General features: G+C 37.4%; 1 protein-coding gene across 5 annotated transcripts in view; it reads left to right on the forward strand.

Moving 5' to 3' along the window:
• Positions 1-20,920, forward strand: part of UBP1 (upstream binding protein 1 (LBP-1a)) — a 52,957-nt gene that overhangs the window by 18,682 nt on the left and 13,355 nt on the right. For 4 of the 5 annotated variants that reach the window (XR_550926.1, XR_550927.1, XM_008578565.1 and 1 more), the window contains exons 3-9: positions 7,443-7,519; positions 12,803-12,908; positions 13,359-13,465; positions 15,135-15,287; positions 15,390-15,500; positions 15,944-16,051; positions 20,574-20,677. Coding sequence is in view for 3 of the 5 variants with exons in the window: in XM_008578565.1 (XP_008576787.1) it covers positions 7,443-7,519; positions 12,803-12,908; positions 13,359-13,465; positions 15,135-15,287; positions 15,390-15,500; positions 15,944-16,051; positions 20,574-20,677 (766 nt within the window). In the remaining 2 variants the exon portion in view is untranslated. The remainder of the gene's footprint in view (positions 1-7,442; positions 7,520-12,802; positions 12,909-13,358; positions 13,466-15,134; positions 15,288-15,389; positions 15,501-15,943; positions 16,052-20,573; positions 20,678-20,920) is intronic. The other variant, XM_008578566.1, reaches the window with a different exon arrangement.

Consider the following 20,920-nt stretch of genomic DNA (forward strand, 5'->3'; position numbering starts at 1 on the left):
TGTCTAGGGATAACTCAAATGTTGTGTAGTTAATATTTCATTGAATTTATTCCAATAAACTTACTTGTTCACGTGATGAGTGAATTATATGCTTAAGTGTAGTTGTGAATTTAATGGCCTTTAGAGGATGAAATTTTGAAATTTAACTTCGTCCGTCTCTAAAGTAATTCCTGGTAGAAGCTGTCAAACTTAATTGCCTAAGAAATAGGATTCCCCAGTATATATGTCCTTCTGTTGCACATTGGGTATTCTTATACATATATGCAAATACCTTTGTGTTGTATTTAAATGTTTCAACTTGTTTCAGTAACCAGTAACTAGAAGTAAACTAAAATTTAGAAAGGAAAAACCTTGATAACCAAAGTGCTTGACTGAGGTTTATCAACTTAAATGCATCTTTTCTGTGCATAGTGGGATGTGCGAGGTAGAGGTCAGCAGCAAGTACTCTTAACAGGAGAGTCTCTGGAGCCAGCTGCCTGTGTTTAGCTTGCATTCTACCGCATGCTAGTTTAGGGGGGTAGTTGAGAATTAAATTGAGTTAATGTATGTAATGTACTTTTAAGCTGGCCAGTGCATAAGAAGTACATGAGCCTTTGCTCCTATTACTATTATTTATAAGTTAAATAGCTTTAATGATTTCTGATTGTACTAGAAGACAAAGGTTTTAGACCAAGAAGCTAGATGATCAGTTTTTAGAAATGGTTAAAACACAACCCTGAGACTAGATAGGTACCTGTGTAATGACTTAGGTATTCCACTAGGTCTGTTGGATAAAGTGTGATTATAATCTTTGAGCTTTAGAAATAGCATTTTTGCATTGCTCAGCAAATGTGATAGGCAGAATAATGGCTCCCCAAAGATGTCTATGTCCTCATCTCCAGGATCTGTGAATATGTTACCATATGTGGCAAAGAAACTTTGCAGGTGTGATTAAATTAAGGTTGTTGAGATGTGTGGGGATTATCCTGTATCTAGTGAAATCACAAGGGTTTCTAACGGTTAAAAAGGGAGGTAGGAGAGTCATGAGTCAGAGAGAGATTCGAAGGTGCTACTACATGTACCTGGCTTTGAAGATGGAAGAAAGGGCAAAGATGTAGGCAGCATCTAGAAGTTGGAAAAGGCTAGCAAATGGATTCCCCCCCAAGAACCTCCAGAAGGAATGTAGGTGTGCTGACAGCTTGGTTTTAACCTGGTAAGATGCATTTGGACTTCTGTACTCCAGAACTGTATGATAGTAAGTTTGTGTTCTTTTAAGCCACCAAGTTTGTGGAAATTTGTTATAACAGCAATAGGAAACTAACACAGCCACCAAGGCAAACATGAACTAGGTGGATGGCCTCCAAAGTGGTGCAGGATGTGCCACTGTTGTGTGTATCCATGGGGTGGCCATCATTTACTCTTAAGCTTTTAGACAAAAACACTGCATCTTACAGTGCTCTGCCTCTTAGCTTATCTATGAGGGCCCCGTCAAAACTAGTTCTTTAGGGCCGGCCCCGTGGCGCACTCGGGAGAGTGCAGCGCTTGGGTGTGCAGCAGCGCTCCCGCTGTGGGTTTGGATCCTATATAGGGATGGCCTGTGCGCTCACTGGCTGAGCCGGTGCGGGCGACACCAAGCCAGGGGTTGCGATCCCCTTACCGGTCACAAAAAAAGGACAAAAAACCCCCCCCAAAAAAAACTAGTTCTTTAAATGGGTGTCTTATGAACTCTGAGCCCTTGTTCTGTGTGTGTATATGTATGTATAAATAGTGTGTGCCTATACGTATTTTTGAATATATGTACTGTATACATACATATGTAATGAATATATGTCAACATAAATATATTTGTGGAGCATGTATATAGTAATGGAGCTAGAGCTATCCTAGACTGTTGAAAGATTTGGAATCTTGTCAAATAACTGAATGACGATTAAATGAATTTCGATTACTTGTAAAGGAATCAGTGCAATTTACTTTAAACAGCTTTATATTGACTTAGTTTTTAATTTTAACATAGACAATGAAATAATTTGAACTTTAAAAAGGACTTTGAAATCTCATAACCTGTAATATTGTGCAGTGGTTCATATAACATTGTATTAAATAAACCCTATACAAAATGATGCAAATGTGTAATCTACCACTCTAAACCAGGCCTTTTTTCTATTTGGTATGGCACTTTAGGGTAGCATTTATCATAATATATCCTATAGCATTTGTTGAACTGCTGAGAAAAGATTGCTAATTCTTATCATTTTACTAAGAGTGTTTTGAGTATAAAGTTGTTCCCAGGAGAAGGTCCTGAACATTGTATTGGAAAGAGGATTGACTGACTGGATATTTGTAGCTTTACATAGGGCAGTGGTTCTCTAAATTTAGCATGCATCAGAATCACCTGGAAGGCTTGTCAAACCATGATTGCTGGGCCCATAGAGTTTTTGATTTGGTAGGTCTGGAGCTGGGCCCGGAATGCATTTATGACAAGGTTTTAGGTGATGCTGCTGCTGGTCTCTGGACCACACTTTAATTTTTTCTTACTTTGAATATTCAGGCAACTATGTGGGCTTCCCCTCACCACCACCTTTTTCAGATGGATTTCCTCAGAGGAGGGTTGGCACATAGTTGAGGGCCGAATACCATTCTTTGGCGGTGACTTCATCACTGCTAGGAGCCTCCCCTTTGGCTCATTACTCACCTTCTACCTCTTGGACAACTTACTGAAGAATATTCGCCACTGCATAACAGTGTAAAGAAAATAAAAGAGAAAATTCTGTGTAGTCTTAACTTTGTCAAGTAAAAATTGGAACAAGTTTTCTTAGTTGTGTTGATGCCTTTGAGTGTTATTTTTGTTACTATTTTTGAATCATAGGAGTACAGAGTTTAAAAATGTTATTTGTGTTTGCCTAGTTAAGCCTGTCCATAAAAGAGTTGTTAAGTCTCTGGTTTGTGGAATAAAAACGATAGTCCCAACATGGAGCCGCTAGAGGGTGGAGTACACATAGCTGGCTCTCCCTTTGAGCAGGGCTCTGGCTGGAATAAGCTGCCCCTTGTCTACGGGGCTCAGTCTTTGATGCTTCCACACCTCATGATGTGAGTGAAACTTCTGATCTTAACTCATTGCTGTATTCCAGATTGGCTCATTGCTACTGCTGGATCAGTACTCAACTTTTCAAGTAAAAAGAACCTCTTCTCTTAGTTTTTCCCAAAGTACCTGTTCATTTGGAGGCCGAATTATACTTGCAGAATACTCTACTGAGGATGGTAATTAACCAGCATTAGCTACTTTTCAAACAGGTCTTAGGCGCTAGGAAATAGCATGTTTATTGGATTAAAAATTCAGAAAAGAAGATAAATTTTTTGGTTAGTTTCATTTCACACTGTAATTTATTTCCTTCTGATCAACTGTGGTTTTTGTTACTAGATCAAAATTCTGTTAGGATCTTAGAAAAACGATTTCTAAAGCTTTGAACTTAGCCAAGCAGGGGCTGTCACATCTTGGGTTCCATGTTGCTCTGGAGTACATTTGAGGAAGCCAGTTTATGTATTCAAAGGTGGGTGAGAACATGAACTCACAACAGTTATATTTTCAACTCTGGTAGTGCTTTTGCATTTGTAAGCCAAAAAGTGAGCAAAAAGTCAAAACATGAAAGTAAATTTAAGAGATAAAACTAAAAGGACAAGCATCTCATAGAGTATTAGTATTTGACTATGTTAACTTTATACTGCATATAGAGTGGAACTTCCTTTATATTTCAGTTAGAACCTAGACTAATGTTTCAGTAAGTTTTGTTACTAAAAGAATTATGGATGGGGGATTAATAGAAGGAGAAATTAAACCTAAAAGGTTTTTTTCATTCAAGGGGTGTTAGCATTGAAGAATATATAGTTTCCAATAGGGAAACCATTTGAAGAATAGCAAGTGTTACAGAGCCTTTAAAAAAAAACAACCTACTTTTGATTTTAGAAGAATAAGAATTTTAGAGGGCTTTAGTAGTAGGATCAATAAGTCTTGAGATCTTTTTATGGAAATGGATTGAACTTTGCATTGCGTATGGAAGTATACTTCTTAGATTGACTAGGAAAAATAATACAAAAGAAGATAGGAATATTGATATTTCTTCCTTTATTTGATTTTTTTTTTTTTTCCTGTCTTGGGAATTTTGAGTTTCTGAGGGTTATATAGATATTGCCAGAGAACAAGTTTTCCCTCCTTCCTTAGCAGCCGAATGAAGGAGCTTTTAGGACACTGTGCACTTCATCTACCTCTCACTCGTTGGCTGCTTTTCTTTGGGTTAATCTCATCATGCCAGGCAAGTGCTTTGGCCCTCTTCTCTTTATCTATAGTCATTTCTTAGGTGATCTTGTCTTTAAACCTAACAGTTTACCCTGAAAATTCCCCTACTAATATCTCCAGGCAGGATCTCTTTCTCCCTAGCTCCAGACTTGTAAATCACCTTGATTATCAACTTGGATGTCTACAGATATGTCAGACTTAATATATTCAGTTGAACTCTTGATTTTCTCCCCAAAGTCTGCTGCTTGCTGTCTTTATCATGACAGAAAATGGCAGCTGTTCTTCAGTTCCTTGACCAAAAGTCTGGAGTAATTCTCAACTCCTCTTTCTCACCCTTTACATCTAATACAGCAGAAAAACACTTGGACTGTACCTTCAAAATATCTCCAGAGGGTGACCACATTTTACTACCTCTACTCCTACTGTCAGTATATGAGAGTGACTTTTCCTTATTAAGCCTTGCCAACGCACACCGAGGGATTTATGCTAATCTGATAGGTGAAAAATGATTTCAGTGTGGTTTTAATTTACATTTCTGTGGAAGCTGAATGTCTTTTAATATGTTTAAGAACTGTTGGCATTTCCTTCTTTTGTGAACCACATGTTCATTTCATTTGCTTATTTTTTACTCTAGGGATGTTGGACACTTGTTAGCAATTTTGTAGGAGCTCTTAATGTATTAGGGAGATTAGCCCTTTGTGTGTGTAATGTGAGTTGCAAATATTCTCTCTCTTACACTTTTTCAATTGTCTTCATCATTCAGACCAGTCAGAATCCCTGAGTCAAAGGGTATTTAAGTTGTTGACAGGTGCATCCAAATTGCCTTTTAGAAAGTCTCTCAGTTTATTTTCTCCACATTATATGAACTTATTTCTCCCCCATTCTTTCCCACTTGATTTTTTTTTTCCTTTTTGTCTATTTTCGTGTCCGGCAACGGATCGCAACCCTCAGTATCGCGCCCGTACCGGACCGGGACTGGCAACGGGATCGCAGCCCTTGGTGCTGCGCTCGCACCTCCCACTTGATTTTTAATTAAACGTTTCTTCTATCTGATAATCAGCACAAACCTTTTAATTTTTATTTCCTGAATTCTACAGGGTTGAGTATAATTTTTTAAAAATGTACAGTAGTGTATTTTTCAAAACTATCTATATGCTTTATTTTAAAAATTATTTCTTAATGTTTTCTGAATTCAGATCCATTGTTAAGTATGCTATGCTGCAAATATCTTCTTCCAATCTGTATCTTCGTTTAATTCTTTAAAAATGTCTCTGGCCATAAAGACGTTTTTTAGTGTTAATCTCTCTCAATCTGCTGAATGAATTTAAGGATATTCCTTAGTAACTTACTAAATATAATTGTTTTCCCTTATCAAGCTTGGAGCAAATTAGTAGTTTAACCTTTTGTTGAATTTTGAACCTGTGATCAAGAACCCTTTGTATATTTTTCTATAAGCTCCGGGGCAGTGTGGATAAGATATTGATAGTTACATTATAAAGAGTTTCAAGACAGTTCATGTGGTACTAGAAGCATTCTTTAAGTGATTTTCTGCATGCCAAATTATACTGTCTTTTTTTTTTCTGTCTTTTTTCGTGTCCGGCAATGGATCACAACCCTCAGTGTCGCGCCCGTACCGGACCGGGACCGGCAACGGGATCGCAACCCTCGGTGTTGCTCCCGCACCTCGCTCAGCCAGTGAGCGGGAACCGGTCTGTATGTGGGATCCGAACCCTCGGCGGGAGCGCCACCGCGCTCCCAAGCGGCGCACTGTAGCAGTGCGCCACCGGGCCGGCCCTATACTGTCATTTTTATTATTTAATAACAGCTAATCCAGAAATAATAATGTGTTCCAAATTCACCAAAATTAATTTTTTGCAGTTTATTTTCTTAATTATCTAGATTGGTGTGTGGATGTCTATTTGTGTTTTTTTATGGACACTTATTGAGCAGTGGGGAAATGTGATTTGGATTTATTGGACATGGCAGGGAAGGCTCCAGGATTAAAAAGTGGCCTTAGTCCATACAAAAACTATGAACACAAATGTTCATGGTATCATTCATTGCAGCCAAAAAGTGGAAACAACCCAAATGTCCATCAGTTCATGAATGGATAAATAAAATTTGGTATGTTTGTGCAATGGAATAATATTTGGCAATAAAAAGGAATGAAGTACAGATACATGCTACAATATGGATGGACCTCAAAAACATTATGCTAAGTAAAAGAAACCAGTCACAAAAAACCCACATATTGTATGATTCTCTTTATATGAAATGTCCAGCATAAACAAATTCTTATGGAGATAGAAAATAGAAGAGTGGTTGACTGGGGCTGTGGGAAGGGGAGGATGGAGAGTGAAAGCTAATGGATATAGGGTGTCTTTTAGAATGATGAAAAGGTTCTGAAAATGGTTAGTGATAATGGCTGCACAACTCTGAATATACTAAAAACAAATGAATTACACATTTTAAAAGGGTGAATTTTGTGGTATATAAATTATATCTCAAAGAAGCTATTATAAAAAAATTAGTCTCAAGTAATGCATGCATGCATAGTAAAAACTTTAGTTGTTAGGGACTGGCTGGTTAGCTCATTTGGTCAGAGCATGGTGCTGGTAACACCAAGGTCCAGGGTTCAATCCCTGTACCAGCCAGCTGCCAGAAAAAAAAAAATTTAGTGTAAGAGAGTGGTAGATGAAAATAAATTGATAGAGAGGGGCCGGCCTGGTGGCGCACTGCTATAGTGCACCGCTTGGGAAGCGCGGTGGCGCTCCCGCCGAGGGTTCGGATCCCACATACAGACCGGCCGCTCACTGGCTGAGCGAGGGGCGGGGGCGACACCAAGGGTTGCGATCCCGTGGCCGGTCCCGGTCCGGTACGGGCGCAACACTGAGGGTTGCGATCCGTTGCCGGACACGAAAAAAGACAAAAAAAAGGAAAAAAATAAATAAATAAATTGATAGAGAAACTTTTCACTCTTCTGTAATAGTGTAAGAAGGAAAGGATGGTGTGATTTGCTGGGAAGAGAAATATCAACTTGAATTGGCTTCTGTAGCAAATTAACAAATTAACATTGGGTAATTGTATGTTCTGAGAGAAGGTTGAATTATGTTCCACAGAGTGATGTTCTTTATATGGATTGTTTTTGATACACAATTTCTTTAAATAGGTCAGTCCTATGAAATTCGGATGTTGGATAATCGGAAAATGGGAGATATGCCTGAAATTAGTGGAAAATTGGTAAAGGTAAGGGTGATCTGTTTTAATTCCTAACAGATATTGTAATAATTGAATAAAGTAGCAGTTTTGCTATAAGAGTTTTTATTTAAAAAGTATTTAATTTCAGTTCAAGAAGCAATGACTATATTAAAAGTTTTAAGTTTTTGAGCTCTATTTTGTTTACTCATCTGTAAAATGGGAATTATAGCAGATATTGGATGAAGTAAATTTTTGAAAGACCCTTGGAAACCAGGGACCAATAGAAGAGTTAGTTGCAGTTATGGGGGAAAAAACCCCAGCACCACAATAAAAAACCATAAGCTTCTCTTTAAAAGATAATGTGGGGGAGAGTTTAAGTATTAATATAAAACTTTTAAAACTCCTGTTATTTTACCTCTTAAAGTTTCACTAAATAGAATTTGAAATCTCTGTTCACTCTACTGATGTATATGGATGAAGTCAGTCATTCTAGGTGCAGGAGGCATAGCCATTGACCAGCCAACATGTTCCTTTTAGGATATATCTTGAGAACCATTCCTTCCCACTTTGTGTCATGCAAGGTGGGTCCGTCTAGCCTCTACCTATCATGCACCACAGCTCATTATAAATTCCCCAGTGTTACAGGGCAAGGTTTATGGAAGAAGCTTCATTGGGGAGAGGCAAAACTTCATGTGGCCTGGTGTGAGCAAGCAACAAGCAGGCATGAGTTCTACTGATCCTTCTGTCTTCCCACAGAGTGGTAATGTCAGGGCCCAGGTGTTACTGGGACATCAGTATTGAGAGGCATTCCATTGGGAAGATGCTCCACTCTGTGGATCTGCCTTTTTAGGGGGTGAACATGGGAAAGGCAGCCTTGGGTGGGGGAATGGATGCTCGGATTGCTTGGTGACAGGCTGTCTGAATTTGATGCTCTAACTAATTTGGTGTGTTTGGGAAAGCCAGTTGCCCAGCACTTGGAAGCCTGAGATGAGAGCCTTTGGAGTATTTTAGTACTTTTCTTACTCTTGGGGCAGGAAGTCCCAATTCTGTAGACCGTTGAGCTTGGATCTTTCTTTTCCCTATGAGGGAAAGATAGGGGATCTGGTTGTCACTAGATTATCATCTTGCAAACATGGAGTGAGCTCTCAGATTTCTCCTTTTGACTCCTGAAGCTTCTGACATACTTGGAACAGAGGAAGAAGGTTATTTACCCATTCCCACAGTTATTATCTGCTCTTTGGGTCTGTCTTATATGCCCAGTCAGTGGGGTTGGTCATTCCCATCCAGGGTGAGTCACATTGTCTATTTCTTTCCCCTTTTATTGGCATTCTGGCCTGTAGCAAATACTGATTGGACCCACTGTTTAAAGAAGTCATCATCATTGTTCACAATAAGCAAGTCCTACTTGGATTGGCTATACTCTGCTTCACTCTTATGACAAATACTCACAGTTTGATCAAGGAGCCAGACTAACAGCACTCAGGTTCTAGTGTCTAGGAAGCTTAGAAATGTTGGGGATTCTCTATGCATCCTCTGGTCATGTGGCTTGTTGCTCCCAAGGTCACCTCTGGGCAGGCACATCTGCCAGTTGTTAACGCTAGTTAAAATTCAACCAAGTAGTATTTTTTTTTAAAGGGGAGATGTGAGTATACTCTTCTGTCACTGTGAAAGTTACATTTGATGACCATAAGATGCTGTGTTTTTTAAAAAAATGTATCAGTGTGAAGGGATTGAAAAATTGTTTTAATTGTAAATTCTGCAATAAAATTGAATAGGGATCAATGGGCCCTGTACAGAGGTCTTTAAAACTGTATCTAAAAATGCTAGAACAATTTTTTTAACCTCTTGCTTTGGTAAAATATAAACATACTCAGAAGTTAGAATGGTAGGATAAATCCACATATATCTGTCAAGTGGTGGTATGTGATAAATACATCCGTATCTGTTATAAGTTCTCATGATAAGTTCTCCTACCAACATGAACAGTTACCAACAATTTGCTGGTTTCTTTCATCAGTTCCCCCTTGTGCTTTGTGTGTGTGTGCTGAATTATAGAATTTACTAATTTATAATTTTAACTCAGTTCATCATTCATGACCATTCAGCATTCTGAGGAAAATATAACTTTGTCATCTAGACCAAATGCCAAACTTAAGTTTTTGTCAAAGCACTGAAGGAAGTCATTTCTGAAGCAGTTGTCATTGTCATTTCTCAGTGAAGACAAGCTGACTTTTTACGGTAGTTCCTGAATAGGTGGTAAGATTTAGAAATAACTAGTCTGACAGGTGAGACATAATTTTGAAAATACTTTTGGCAAGGTAGTTAAAATACCTGTCATATTGACCTGGAATGACAATATTCATCAATTAAATTGTTGCATGCCTGCTTTAAGGTCAATTGCCTTGGGTTTACTTCCAAATTAAAACATGTAAAAACATTTAATACACAAAGATAAGAAATTAAGGCAAAAATGACAATCATGAGATAATGAACTACAGTAGTCCCCCTCTCCATGGGGGATACATTCCAAGACCCCCACTGGATGCCTGAAACCACAGGTAGTCCCAGACCTTGTATGTTCTGGTTTTTTCCTATACATACATGCCTATGATAGATACAGTAAGAGATTAACAACAATAACCTTTAATAAAATAGAACAATTATAACAATATATTGTAATAAAAGTTAAGTGAATGTGGTCTCTCTCAGAATATTTTATTATACTGTACTCACACTTTTTCTTGTGATAATATGAGAAGATAATATGCCTAGTGATGAGATGAAGTGTGATAAATGCCATAGTATAAGGCTACTATTAACCTTCTGACAATATGTCAGGAGAGGATCATCTGCTTCGAGTGATCCTGGATCACAAGCCATGATGATGTTGATGACTAATGGGCATGTAGCATATACAGCTTGGATACCCTGGACAAAGGAGTGATTTACATCCTGGTTAGGACAGAGAGGGACAGTGAGAGATTTCATCACACTGCATAGAACTGCATGCAGCTTAAAACTTATGAATTGTTTATGTCTGGAATTTTCCATTTAATATTTTCAGATCAGAGGCTGGCTGGTTAGCTCACTTGGTTAGAGTGTGGTGCTGATAACACCAGGGTCAAGGGTTCAGATCCCTGTACCAGCCAGCAACCAAAAAAAAAAATTGTTTTCAGACTGCAGAAAGTGAAACTTTGGGTAAGGGTAGACTACTGTATTGACAGTAGAAAGACCATCGAGCTATAAATGCAAGGAATGTTTTGCTGATTACACTAGCATACTTTACCTAACCTGTTTTACTTATTTTGCAAGTGTCAGTATCAGTAAATACTTAGCCCACTTATTGAAAAGGGTTAATTTTTAAAAGGTTTTGCATTGGGTTCATTTTCCATTTGATAAGACACATGTCTGATTTTTGGTGGATGTGCCGGAATACATCCAGTTTATAAACTGAGAGCTTGCCTAGGATGAAGAGCTACCATCTGCTGCTACCAAGGACTACAGAATGAATTTCTTGTAAATCATATCCTTTTCCAGCTAGAGGATCTCTGAAATATACTGCAACCTTCTAGAGTTTTATTTACTGGCCCTATGTATGATCTTCAGTTATTCATATTTGGGAGGAATCTTGGGGTTCAAATGATGGGTTATCAAAGGTGCTTTTGGAACTTCTTGAATGTGCTGAATACAAGTATATTCAGAGATGTGTTTTCACTGCTTGTTCTGTTTTTGTCTTTTGTTAAGGCCCCTTCATCTACTCCTAGTTCTGTAGGTATAATAAGTCTCCTTTTAGTCAAAACTTCCAGATAATGATTTTCTCTCTATTAGTTTCATTTGCACAGTTTTCTTTTATATCTTGCAACTTGTTAAGTTTGGTTCTCCTTTCATCTTTCATACTGTGTTATCTTAGTCTGACCTTCTGGAATGGGGCTTAGTAAAGCTCTTAAGTCTAATACCTATGTTTTCATACCATTTTTATCTGAATCTGTGGATTTAGTCTGGTTCTTCCTGAATATGGAAGAAATGAAATCATGACATTTTCTGCGCTGCACTTTCTTCTGAGAGATCAACTGGTTAGCAAATGGGAACCACTGGCATTGGTGTCCGAGGGGACACCACTAGCCCATATGCCATCACTATGTGAGGGCTTTGCTGCCGGCAGGTGGTGGAGTGAAGTGGGTGCTGGTGGCTTGCCTGGGCAGGGCCTACAGATGTGGTACAGGTGGGAAGGATGGGCATGGATCAGAGTGGCAACCAAGCCCTACAGAGTACTCCTACATTGGTCTTAACTATCTCAAAGGAGAAACTTGCTACTTCTATATGGTTTTCTTCAAAATATTGAACAGCTATGTTTTGGATAATGTTTGAGAGATAGGGGAAGCAGCGTACTAAGGTAGTATTTATGTATTGCTTACAAATGATTTCCTATTTAAACCAGCAGAGAATCTAGGAAAATATAATTATTATATTATAGTCTCAGAAAGTTATTTATAAAAATGTCAGAAACATGAATTAGTGCAATTTTGGTGTCTGCATTTTGATACCTGCATTTTAATGACCCGTTATCATATTCCTGGAATGAAACAGTAGTTGGTACCCAAACTTATGGAAGGTGAAGGAGGCATGGGTGGAGAGCAGCAACTGGCGTAGAGTTTGTGGAGCAGAGTTAAAAAGCCTTCCCTAGGAATTTGAGTGTTTGGGTAAAATTTATCTGTGATTTTTTTTTTTTTTTTTTTCCCTTGCTTACCTCAGAAAATCTCACTTGCAGGTTAAGTAATTGAGAATCAGTTTTGCATTTAGGTTCTCCTTTGGGAGGAGTGAGCAGGTTTTTGTTTTTGTTTTTTGCCTGTTGGCTGATAAAATAACTGTCTTTATAAAGAAACTCAATTATTAACTATTATTATAAATTAACAAAGTTTTATCATTCTTCCTGGATTTCTCTGTCTCTGTTTATACTACCTTTTTATTTTAATAATTCCTTTAATAATTCCTGTGTGCACCTGGCATTGTCTGCATAGAGATGTAATTCTTGCTCACTAATTTTATGGGCATGGATCTTAATTTTGAATTGCAATATAAAAATTTTTTATAAAATGTATATGTAAGTAACCATTTTATTTGTGTTTTTTATGTTTGAGTTATAATTTTTTGCACCAAATAATGTACCATATCCCAGGTATCCAAGAGGAGAAAGTTCACTTACAGAATATTTAAAGCAGAATATGTTTTTGTGTGCTCTTCTACTATAGATTAATGCATAATAAGTGAAAACGCTTCTGCATTTTAGTTGGAGCAGTTTAACAGTACTCATTTTCCTTACTTATTCCGTAGAGCATCATTAGGGTTGTATTCCATGACAGACGGCTGCAATATACAGAGCATCAGCAACTTGAAGGCTGGAAGTGGAATCGCCCAGGAGACAGACTTCTCGATTTAGGTACAGGCGATGATTAAAAGACCATGGAGATGAGGGCATTTTTTAGCTATGCCTATTAATGTGTTTGTGCCACATGTAATTAATATATGGAGAATGTTTTGATGTTAGTGGATCCTGTGTACCTTTAGAGTAGTTTTATAGTTATAAAGTGATGTAGGATTTTGGTGCTAAACTAATGAACCAAGAATTTAATGATTTTGAAACCATTTAATTGTCAATTGGCATCATTCATCATATTCTTAATAAAATGAAATACAAACCATGGTAAGAGAAACTATGATACCTGTTAGGTGGATTTTAATGTTGACAAAGTTGACCATGGAGAACATTGAAAGAATAAGTTCAACATGGACGTAATTATTTCATTAAAACATAATATAGTAAGTTGAAAGTTTTTTAATCATTTAAAAAAGTGGATGAGCTTTTATGTAACTTCTTTTTAAAATATAGATATTCCAATGTCTGTGGGAATAATTGACACAAGAACAAATCCAAGCCAGTTGAATGCAGTTGAATTTCTGTGGGACCCTGCAAAACGCACATCTGCTTTCATTCAGGTTTGGAGTTTTACATTATTAGAAGCATACTAACCTAGTCATTTAGAAGGCTGTGGTGGGATTGAATTCTTGACACATGATATCATTTTCTTTAAATGCTTATTTGTAAACTGTCTTGCAATGTCTTTTTCTTTTTTGCATACACCGTTCATTTGTGTTTAATCTACTAAATCTGTCATATTATATACTAACATATATGAGGACATTCTGTGATATGTAAAGCATTATTCAAATGTTATTTTCTACCACTGGTAGTCACAATAATCAAAATTTCTATTTTTGTATGAGATATATTTCTCTTGAACAAAAGCTACCATTTAAAGGGATATGATTGAGGTTTCAAAATTCTTTCTAGGTTTATTTAAAAGATAATTCTAATATTGAAATTTTCAAATCCCCACAAATAAGGAAAATAATAATAATGAATTCTCCATGTATCCATTACCTGGCTTCAACAGTTATTAGTAGTTTCTCTTTTTTTTAGTTATTATTGGAATACTTTAAAGCAAATCCCAGATGTATCATTTCATCCATAAATACTCACTGTATGTCTCTAAGAGATGAATTAAAGAAAATAAATGTAATATTACTTTATGTTAAAAAAATCAACAGTAATTTTAATAGTGTGTTCAAATTCGTAAGTGGTGGAATTTAAACGACTGAGTAGGTAATATAGAAAAAGAAAACCACTTAAGTGCTGACCAGCCTAAGTAGGCTATCATTTGCAGGAACTGTAAAGAACCATTATTTTGCATTTTGGTGGTCTTTCAAATATTATTTCTCATCAGTTAATAATCACTGGGGACATGGTTCATATGAGTTGAATATCTTCTTATGCTACTTGTGTTTGTCTAACAGGGTAACTAGTTATGTAGTAAATGAAAGTGATCTAAGACCTGGCCTTAAATATCGCTGTGCCATCATATTACAGAGATCAGCTTTAACACCAAGTCATTAGAAGAGGGGATGTGTAACAGTTAGATCTGACCAAGGTCTTGCTACTGACTCTGTATGGCACCCGAAGGCTGTTATCTGTGTTGGTATGAGAAGAGATGGTAGAAGATGAGTATCGCACCCCCCACCCCCACCCCTAGAATCCTGAATGGACTTTGAAGGGTCGACCAGAGATTTAGAAAGGTACAAGCAGGACGAGTTAGGGCCTTCTGGTTTTTGGAAGTTCCCCAGGCAAAATATCACAAATTGGTGTGTGTGGGAACAACAGCAAGATGATTTGTTGGCTAGAGTAGGGGTAATGTCAGTAGAGGGCAAATAACAGAAGCTCTGACTGATGAGGTGGGGATTGCTGTGGATTGAGCAGGGTTTAGGTCTGAGAGTGGCACATAGTCAGGGGAGGAGGTAGGTGACATACATAAGAAGCAATAATATCATGCCCTTGATTGGAGCAAGTCCTACATTAGAAGAGAGGTATTGTAAGGGGGAAGAGCTTATTCTCAGAAAGTCAAGAAAGACTCAGTTGGATTTATGAAGGGAAAGCTATGTATTAAAAATAATTAAGGAAATTCATGAGAGGTAATTTGACTAATATGTGGGAGTTTGTTTTAAATGATCTTGCATTTGCAGTGGTGGCAGGATGTCCAAGAGGGAACAAAATAGAAAGGCAATCAGTGGAAGGTACCTCAAATCTATTTCAGCTTGAATTGTTTTATAGGTACACTGCATCAGCACAGAATTTACTCCACGGAAGCACGGAGGTGAAAAGGGAGTGCCTTTTAGGATTCAGGTTGACACCTTTAAACAGAATGAAAATGGGGAATATACGGATCATCTACACTCAGCTAGTTGCCAAATCAAAGTTTTTAAGGTAAGAGATGGAAACTAGGCTTGCAAAAGTTAAGGCCCAGTTTTGCTTGTAAAGCTGTTTGTCTGAAGCCTGATGGATGAAATAATCTACTTTGTTTTTAAGCCTAAAGGTGCAGACAGGAAACAAAAAACTGACCGAGAGAAAATGGAGAAGAGAACAGCTCATGAAAAAGAAAAGTATCAGCCGTCTTATGATACAACAATCCTCACAGAGGTAATGTGGAGCAGTGTTTATTTTGGAAGAGAAGCAGAGGTTTGCATATTATCACTGTTTCTAAGATGAATTTCATTACAAAGGGGTTGGGAAAGATTGGGTGGTAGATTGAGATGATATCTTTGTGAAATTTGTGGGGGAAATATTTTATTTAAACTTTGGGCTTTTAATAGATTAGTTTCCTGGGTGGGATCTTGAGTGAAGATGCTGAAATCCCAATCAGGTCTTAAAAACAGACCTTAAAAACTTTGAAGTTGGCAAGAGATTAAGTTGGGGCCTAGAATGTCTGACTTTTGTCACTGCTGGGGTTTTGCATTTTCTTTAACTTTGAATCCTGTTAGTCATACATTTGTTTAATTGGACTGCAGAGACATGAAACAGGGTATTAGATCTTTCTTTGTATAATGAAAAGACATTGATCCCAATCTTTGGTGTTTGTCCAGATGAGGCTTGAGCCTATAATTGAAGATGCAGTTGAACATGAGCAGAAAAAGTCCAGCAAGCGGACTTTGCCAGCAGACTACGGTGATTCTCTGGCAAAGCGAGGCAGTGTAAGGGACTTCTGCTTCTCTTTTCATTGTGCAAGAAACCTTGTGCAGTGTTAGATATAGGACCAACTTCCACCGAAAAGTAAAGCCAAAATTGTTTTTGATGTCCATGTCTTGATTTAATTTGCTTTTGTTTAGACGTCCTGCTTTCTGTTTGTTCCTCACTGAGAAAAATTTCCTAAATCTAACACTTTAAAACAAAGCAAAAACAATGTTGACCATACTGGGTGGTTTTGAAGGGAAAAAAAGACAGAGATATGTGTTCCCTCCCTGTCTCCTTTCCTCCCTCACTCCCTCTCCTTTACACACACCTCCTTTCGTGAGCACTGAAATTAATTGAAATTATTTTTTGTGAAATATTTATCATTTTTGTGTAATTAAAAAAGGTTTTGCTTTCTCATGGGTATACATAAGAAAATTCCATGGATAGTTATAGAAATGATGGCAGCAAGCTTGACAATAACATGTGCAATATTTTAGGTAGCATTTCCCTGCCTGTAATATAATACTGTGTGTCTGTCTGTGCTTTTAAAAGCCTATTTGGCAGCACTGGTAGAAAAAATCTTTGACTGTGTTAGTGTTTCCTCTTTACACCTGCATTGTGACTTAAAGCTTCAGGCCAAAATAGTGCACCTTGCTACACTTAGGCCTGTATTTCCCCAACATGCCGTCACGGGGCTTTTGGTTAAGATGAGCTTTGTCAGGTTAAGTACACTAAACCTTTATTTTATGACGCAATTCTTCATCTAATAGTCCACAAAGGATTATCCTGTTATGCAAACTTAGATCAGCTATATACCCACAGTAAATATAAAGAATTCTTAAAAATAAGTGTCATCATATGTATTAATGGCTATCCTATTCATCATTGCAGTGTTTCCACTATTAAGGTGCCAAAAATGAATTTTTCACTTATATGTATTTCTGTGATTAACTGTAGATTTTGAAAGTCACTCACACAAGCACTCTCACAAGAACCTCATTACTAAATTAATACATTGAGTAAAAATGTTTTATCAGCACCACACTCTCCCTAGTGAGCCACGAGCCAGCCCTGGAGTAAAAATGTTTTAAATGCTTCTCTATGTAGTGAAACTGAAAATGTACTCATCCTAGTGCCACATGGAGTACCATGTTGTATTTTCTTTAACTGGGCTTTTTTGATTCAAATCAAAGGTTGTTGGAACAACTGTATACACCTTCCTCAAAATGTCCACTCCTCCAATTTTATGTTTTTATCCTCTTCTGATTTCCCAGCGAAGACCCACACAGATGGTTCTTAGTGAACTTCTTTGGAGGGATCCTGGTAACTCAAATCATTTTTTCTTCCTATTATAAATCCTTTTAACTAATTTATAGCCCAGAGCTAATCTGCAGATAGGAAAGTTGTTGGTAAATTCTTAATGATTCTTAACTCAAGTCTAAAGTATGTAAAACGTCAGCAGTTCACTGGCCTGGGATTTCACATCTTCCTAGTGTGTTGCTTGCTACCGTGGTTGCATTTGATTTAGTTAAGATGCTTCTAGGAGTGGTTAGAGCTCATCTTAGAAACCTATTTTTAAAAACCAAGATGCAGATTAATCCCTTATAAGAAAGTCCACAGCATTTCATGTATTTCTTCAAATGCCAACATTTCTTACAATTTTCATATAATTACATTTGGTTTTCAGTCAAAGGGGATATCCAGGACTTACTGTTAAAGTCTAAAAGGTTCTGTATGAAATGGTCCCACACTGAATAGTCACTACTCTTGGTTCCCAGGAGATTCTGCACAACAGAACCCTTAGTGTATCTGTTGGTCTTTGCCTCTGAGCTGTATTTGATTGGTTCAAATCAGGGCTGCCAGTTCCTACAGCCAAAAATGGGTCATCATTCTTTAATCTACTTGGGAAGCGACCGTGTTCACAATGTACTGATAACCCTAACTATGTGATTCCAGGCCAGATATTGCTAGAACCTTTATGATTTACAGGCTGTCTTCGGGAACATAGGTACCACCATTGCTTACTTTTAACAACACTATTCTACTGCTAAATGTGTAAATGTGAAATAGGTATGTTTATGGAGTTTCAGTAAACTTGGTGTGTCTCTACCTTATTCTGCCATATTGACTTGAAGCTTTTGATGGCTTCATTCCTCAAACAGCTGGCAGTAATTACCAAAGCAAATTTGGCGAGACTTGATATTTTGATGCGTGTGTTATGCTGTGTTGTAATATTTTGTATCTGGGGAGGATGGTGTAGCAGGAAAATCTTCTAGGTAATGGAGGTGACAGCAAGCATGTGACACCTATAAGTGATTAGATTTGCTAGCCAGCTCACAGGGTCTTGGGTTCCTGAAACTGCATAAGCCGAGGAGTTCATACTCTGTAGGATGGAAAGAAAAACAAATGCCCTAGTTTTAAAAGAATGGGCACTGTATAAAATGTCATATATAGTGAAATTGGTATGCCATGCAATACGTTTAGCAAAGCTGTCCAGCACACATTAGATTGATAATAGTTGAAACAATAAGTCTGCAGTCATTTTCCCCGTTTTTGAAAGGATACATAATTGGGGTAGTTGTAAAGAATGTTAAGATTCTGAGATTTCTATTTTATTTTCTTTGTATCCTTGCTATTGATGGGTGTCAGACATGGATTTTAAGTCCCTGTAATCATTGGTGAGACTTGGTCTCTGCCCTCAGAGTGCTTTACAGTTTCTTATCTCCTTCACACTAGTGATCTTGACACTTTACCACTCAAAAGAACTTTTAAAAAGGATATATAATCCCTTATACATTTTCAAGTTGACATCTGAAAGTTTTCATCATAAATTTAAATAGTTGCTAAGGAGGCAGTCTTCTGGCATGGTGAATATCTGTATTTATAATTTAAGATAAAATTATTACATTATGCTTTGAAGTGCATTCTGTGGGATCTAAATGCCATAGCAATTTGACACATTATTATTTAAAAAGTTCATGATGAAGCTCTTTAGTTAAATCCACAGTTCTACTCTATTCTTTCTTCTTCTCTCATGTTTCTATTCTACTACCCTTAAATTATATCCTAATTTGTTATACTTTTATGCCTGCAAAACTTTTAATTATCATTCTAATTCTTTACAACCTTTGAATCTTTACAACCTTAAATCTTTGAAATTTAATTTCTAAAATTTCCTGTGACCATAGGCTCTTAACTCAGTTGAGAAATGCTATGATTCTCAGTACCAATTTATCGAAACAACAAATAATACCAATTTTGATCAATAATTATTAAAAATAAAAGATATGTTATTGGGAATGCATCTTGAATGATGAGAAAGGATTGAACATTAGTTCTAGATTTTTTTTTGTAGATATGAGAAACTTCGTTTAGAGGATTTTTCTTTTAGTGCTGTGTCATTCAGGTCTTGGAACTCCTTTTGAGTCATTGCCAAAAATCCCAGTAATCTGTCTTTTTGTATGATATGGTAGATTATTTCAGTTTATGTCAGCTGTAACAGTAGGTCCTCCCGAATTATTTTAAAAGTAAAGAATTGAAAACCACCTGACTTACAGAAAAACTTTCTCAGTATCTTTCCTAATATCTTTTGCTTGGCTCTGGGAGAGTCTTATACCCCAGGGCTATGGTTAGATACGTGCCTTTCTTCTGTAAAACGGGAGAAGGGTGATTATGAAAAGGGACCCTTGAAACTGAAGGCATTCTCAGGCAGATTAGTTTTAGAAAGAATGTCTGTGGAGTGAAATGGATTACCTTCATTCCTCAGGGTTGAAGACTACCATGGCCTGCTTAGCATGCTTTTGTCTTTGGCTTCTTCAGCTCTCATAGTTGTAATAATAGTCAGTGTGTCTCTGTACCTTTATCTCTGGTCAGAATTTTGCCTAGGGCTGAAAAATATTTAAGTTCATCATATATATCCCTTCCAGGAAATATAAACAAACATGTAGATAGATAGATAGAGGCAGTACCATATACAGTTGATGTATTTTGTTACTTGGCATGTCTAGCCTTACTTTGAGTACAGTTAATCTTAAGAGATATCAAAGAAGCAGATGGGTACTGGCAAGGCTGCTCCTTGGGGAAGGGGGCCAAAGGAGAACTAGGTAGGACAGAGCCACTGTCCAGGTCACCATGTGGTATCAGATGTTGCTTATGAATCCTCTCTTGTCTCTTCTATTTGTAAACTTTGATAGGTGCCTGTTGGGGAACTGATAGAGGATACTGGTAAAGAGGGAGGTGGACGTCCTTGAAAGTAAATTATACTTAAGTGTATATTTAAAATGCCTTTATAAATTTTTGCTGCTGTCATCACTTCAGGTCTTCTGTAAGATTAATCAGTGTCTAGCTGCACACAGCAGGTAAAATTTTTCTTTGCCACACGGAAGTAAATTTGACATGTGTCTGTGAGGTTGCTTGATGAGCATCAAGTGTCTTGTGTTTTGTAATCCTGCATTTGGCCAGACTAGACAGTGAATTACAAAAATATTTCTTCCACATATTTTAAAAAACATATCATTAATTTATTTCTGTTTCTATCCTTAGTGTTCTCCGTGGCCTGATACCCCCACAGCCTATGTGAATAACAGCCCTTCCCCAGCGCCCACTTTCACCTCCCCACAGCAGAGCACTTGCAGTGTCCCAGACAGGTATGTGACATGTATAACTGTGTGCTTGCAGCTGACTGATCTCATGCTCCTTCATTTCCCTTCCTCTTCCTTTATAGCAACCTCTTTTTTGTATATCTGAAGTATATAGTAGTAATGGGAAATAGCTTGTACCTCAATGTCGGAGGACAGTCATTGTCTTTTCTTTGCCTAACAGCCTCTTTTCTCCTAGCCCTCCGTGCCTCAAACATTCACAACTGTGGTAATTGTAGATGAGGGGGCATT

The sequence above is a fragment of the Galeopterus variegatus genome, unplaced genomic scaffold (assembly GCF_000696425.1).
Source record: "Galeopterus variegatus unplaced genomic scaffold, G_variegatus-3.0.2 Scaffold1718, whole genome shotgun sequence".
NCBI lineage: Eukaryota > Metazoa > Chordata > Mammalia > Dermoptera > Cynocephalidae > Galeopterus > Galeopterus variegatus.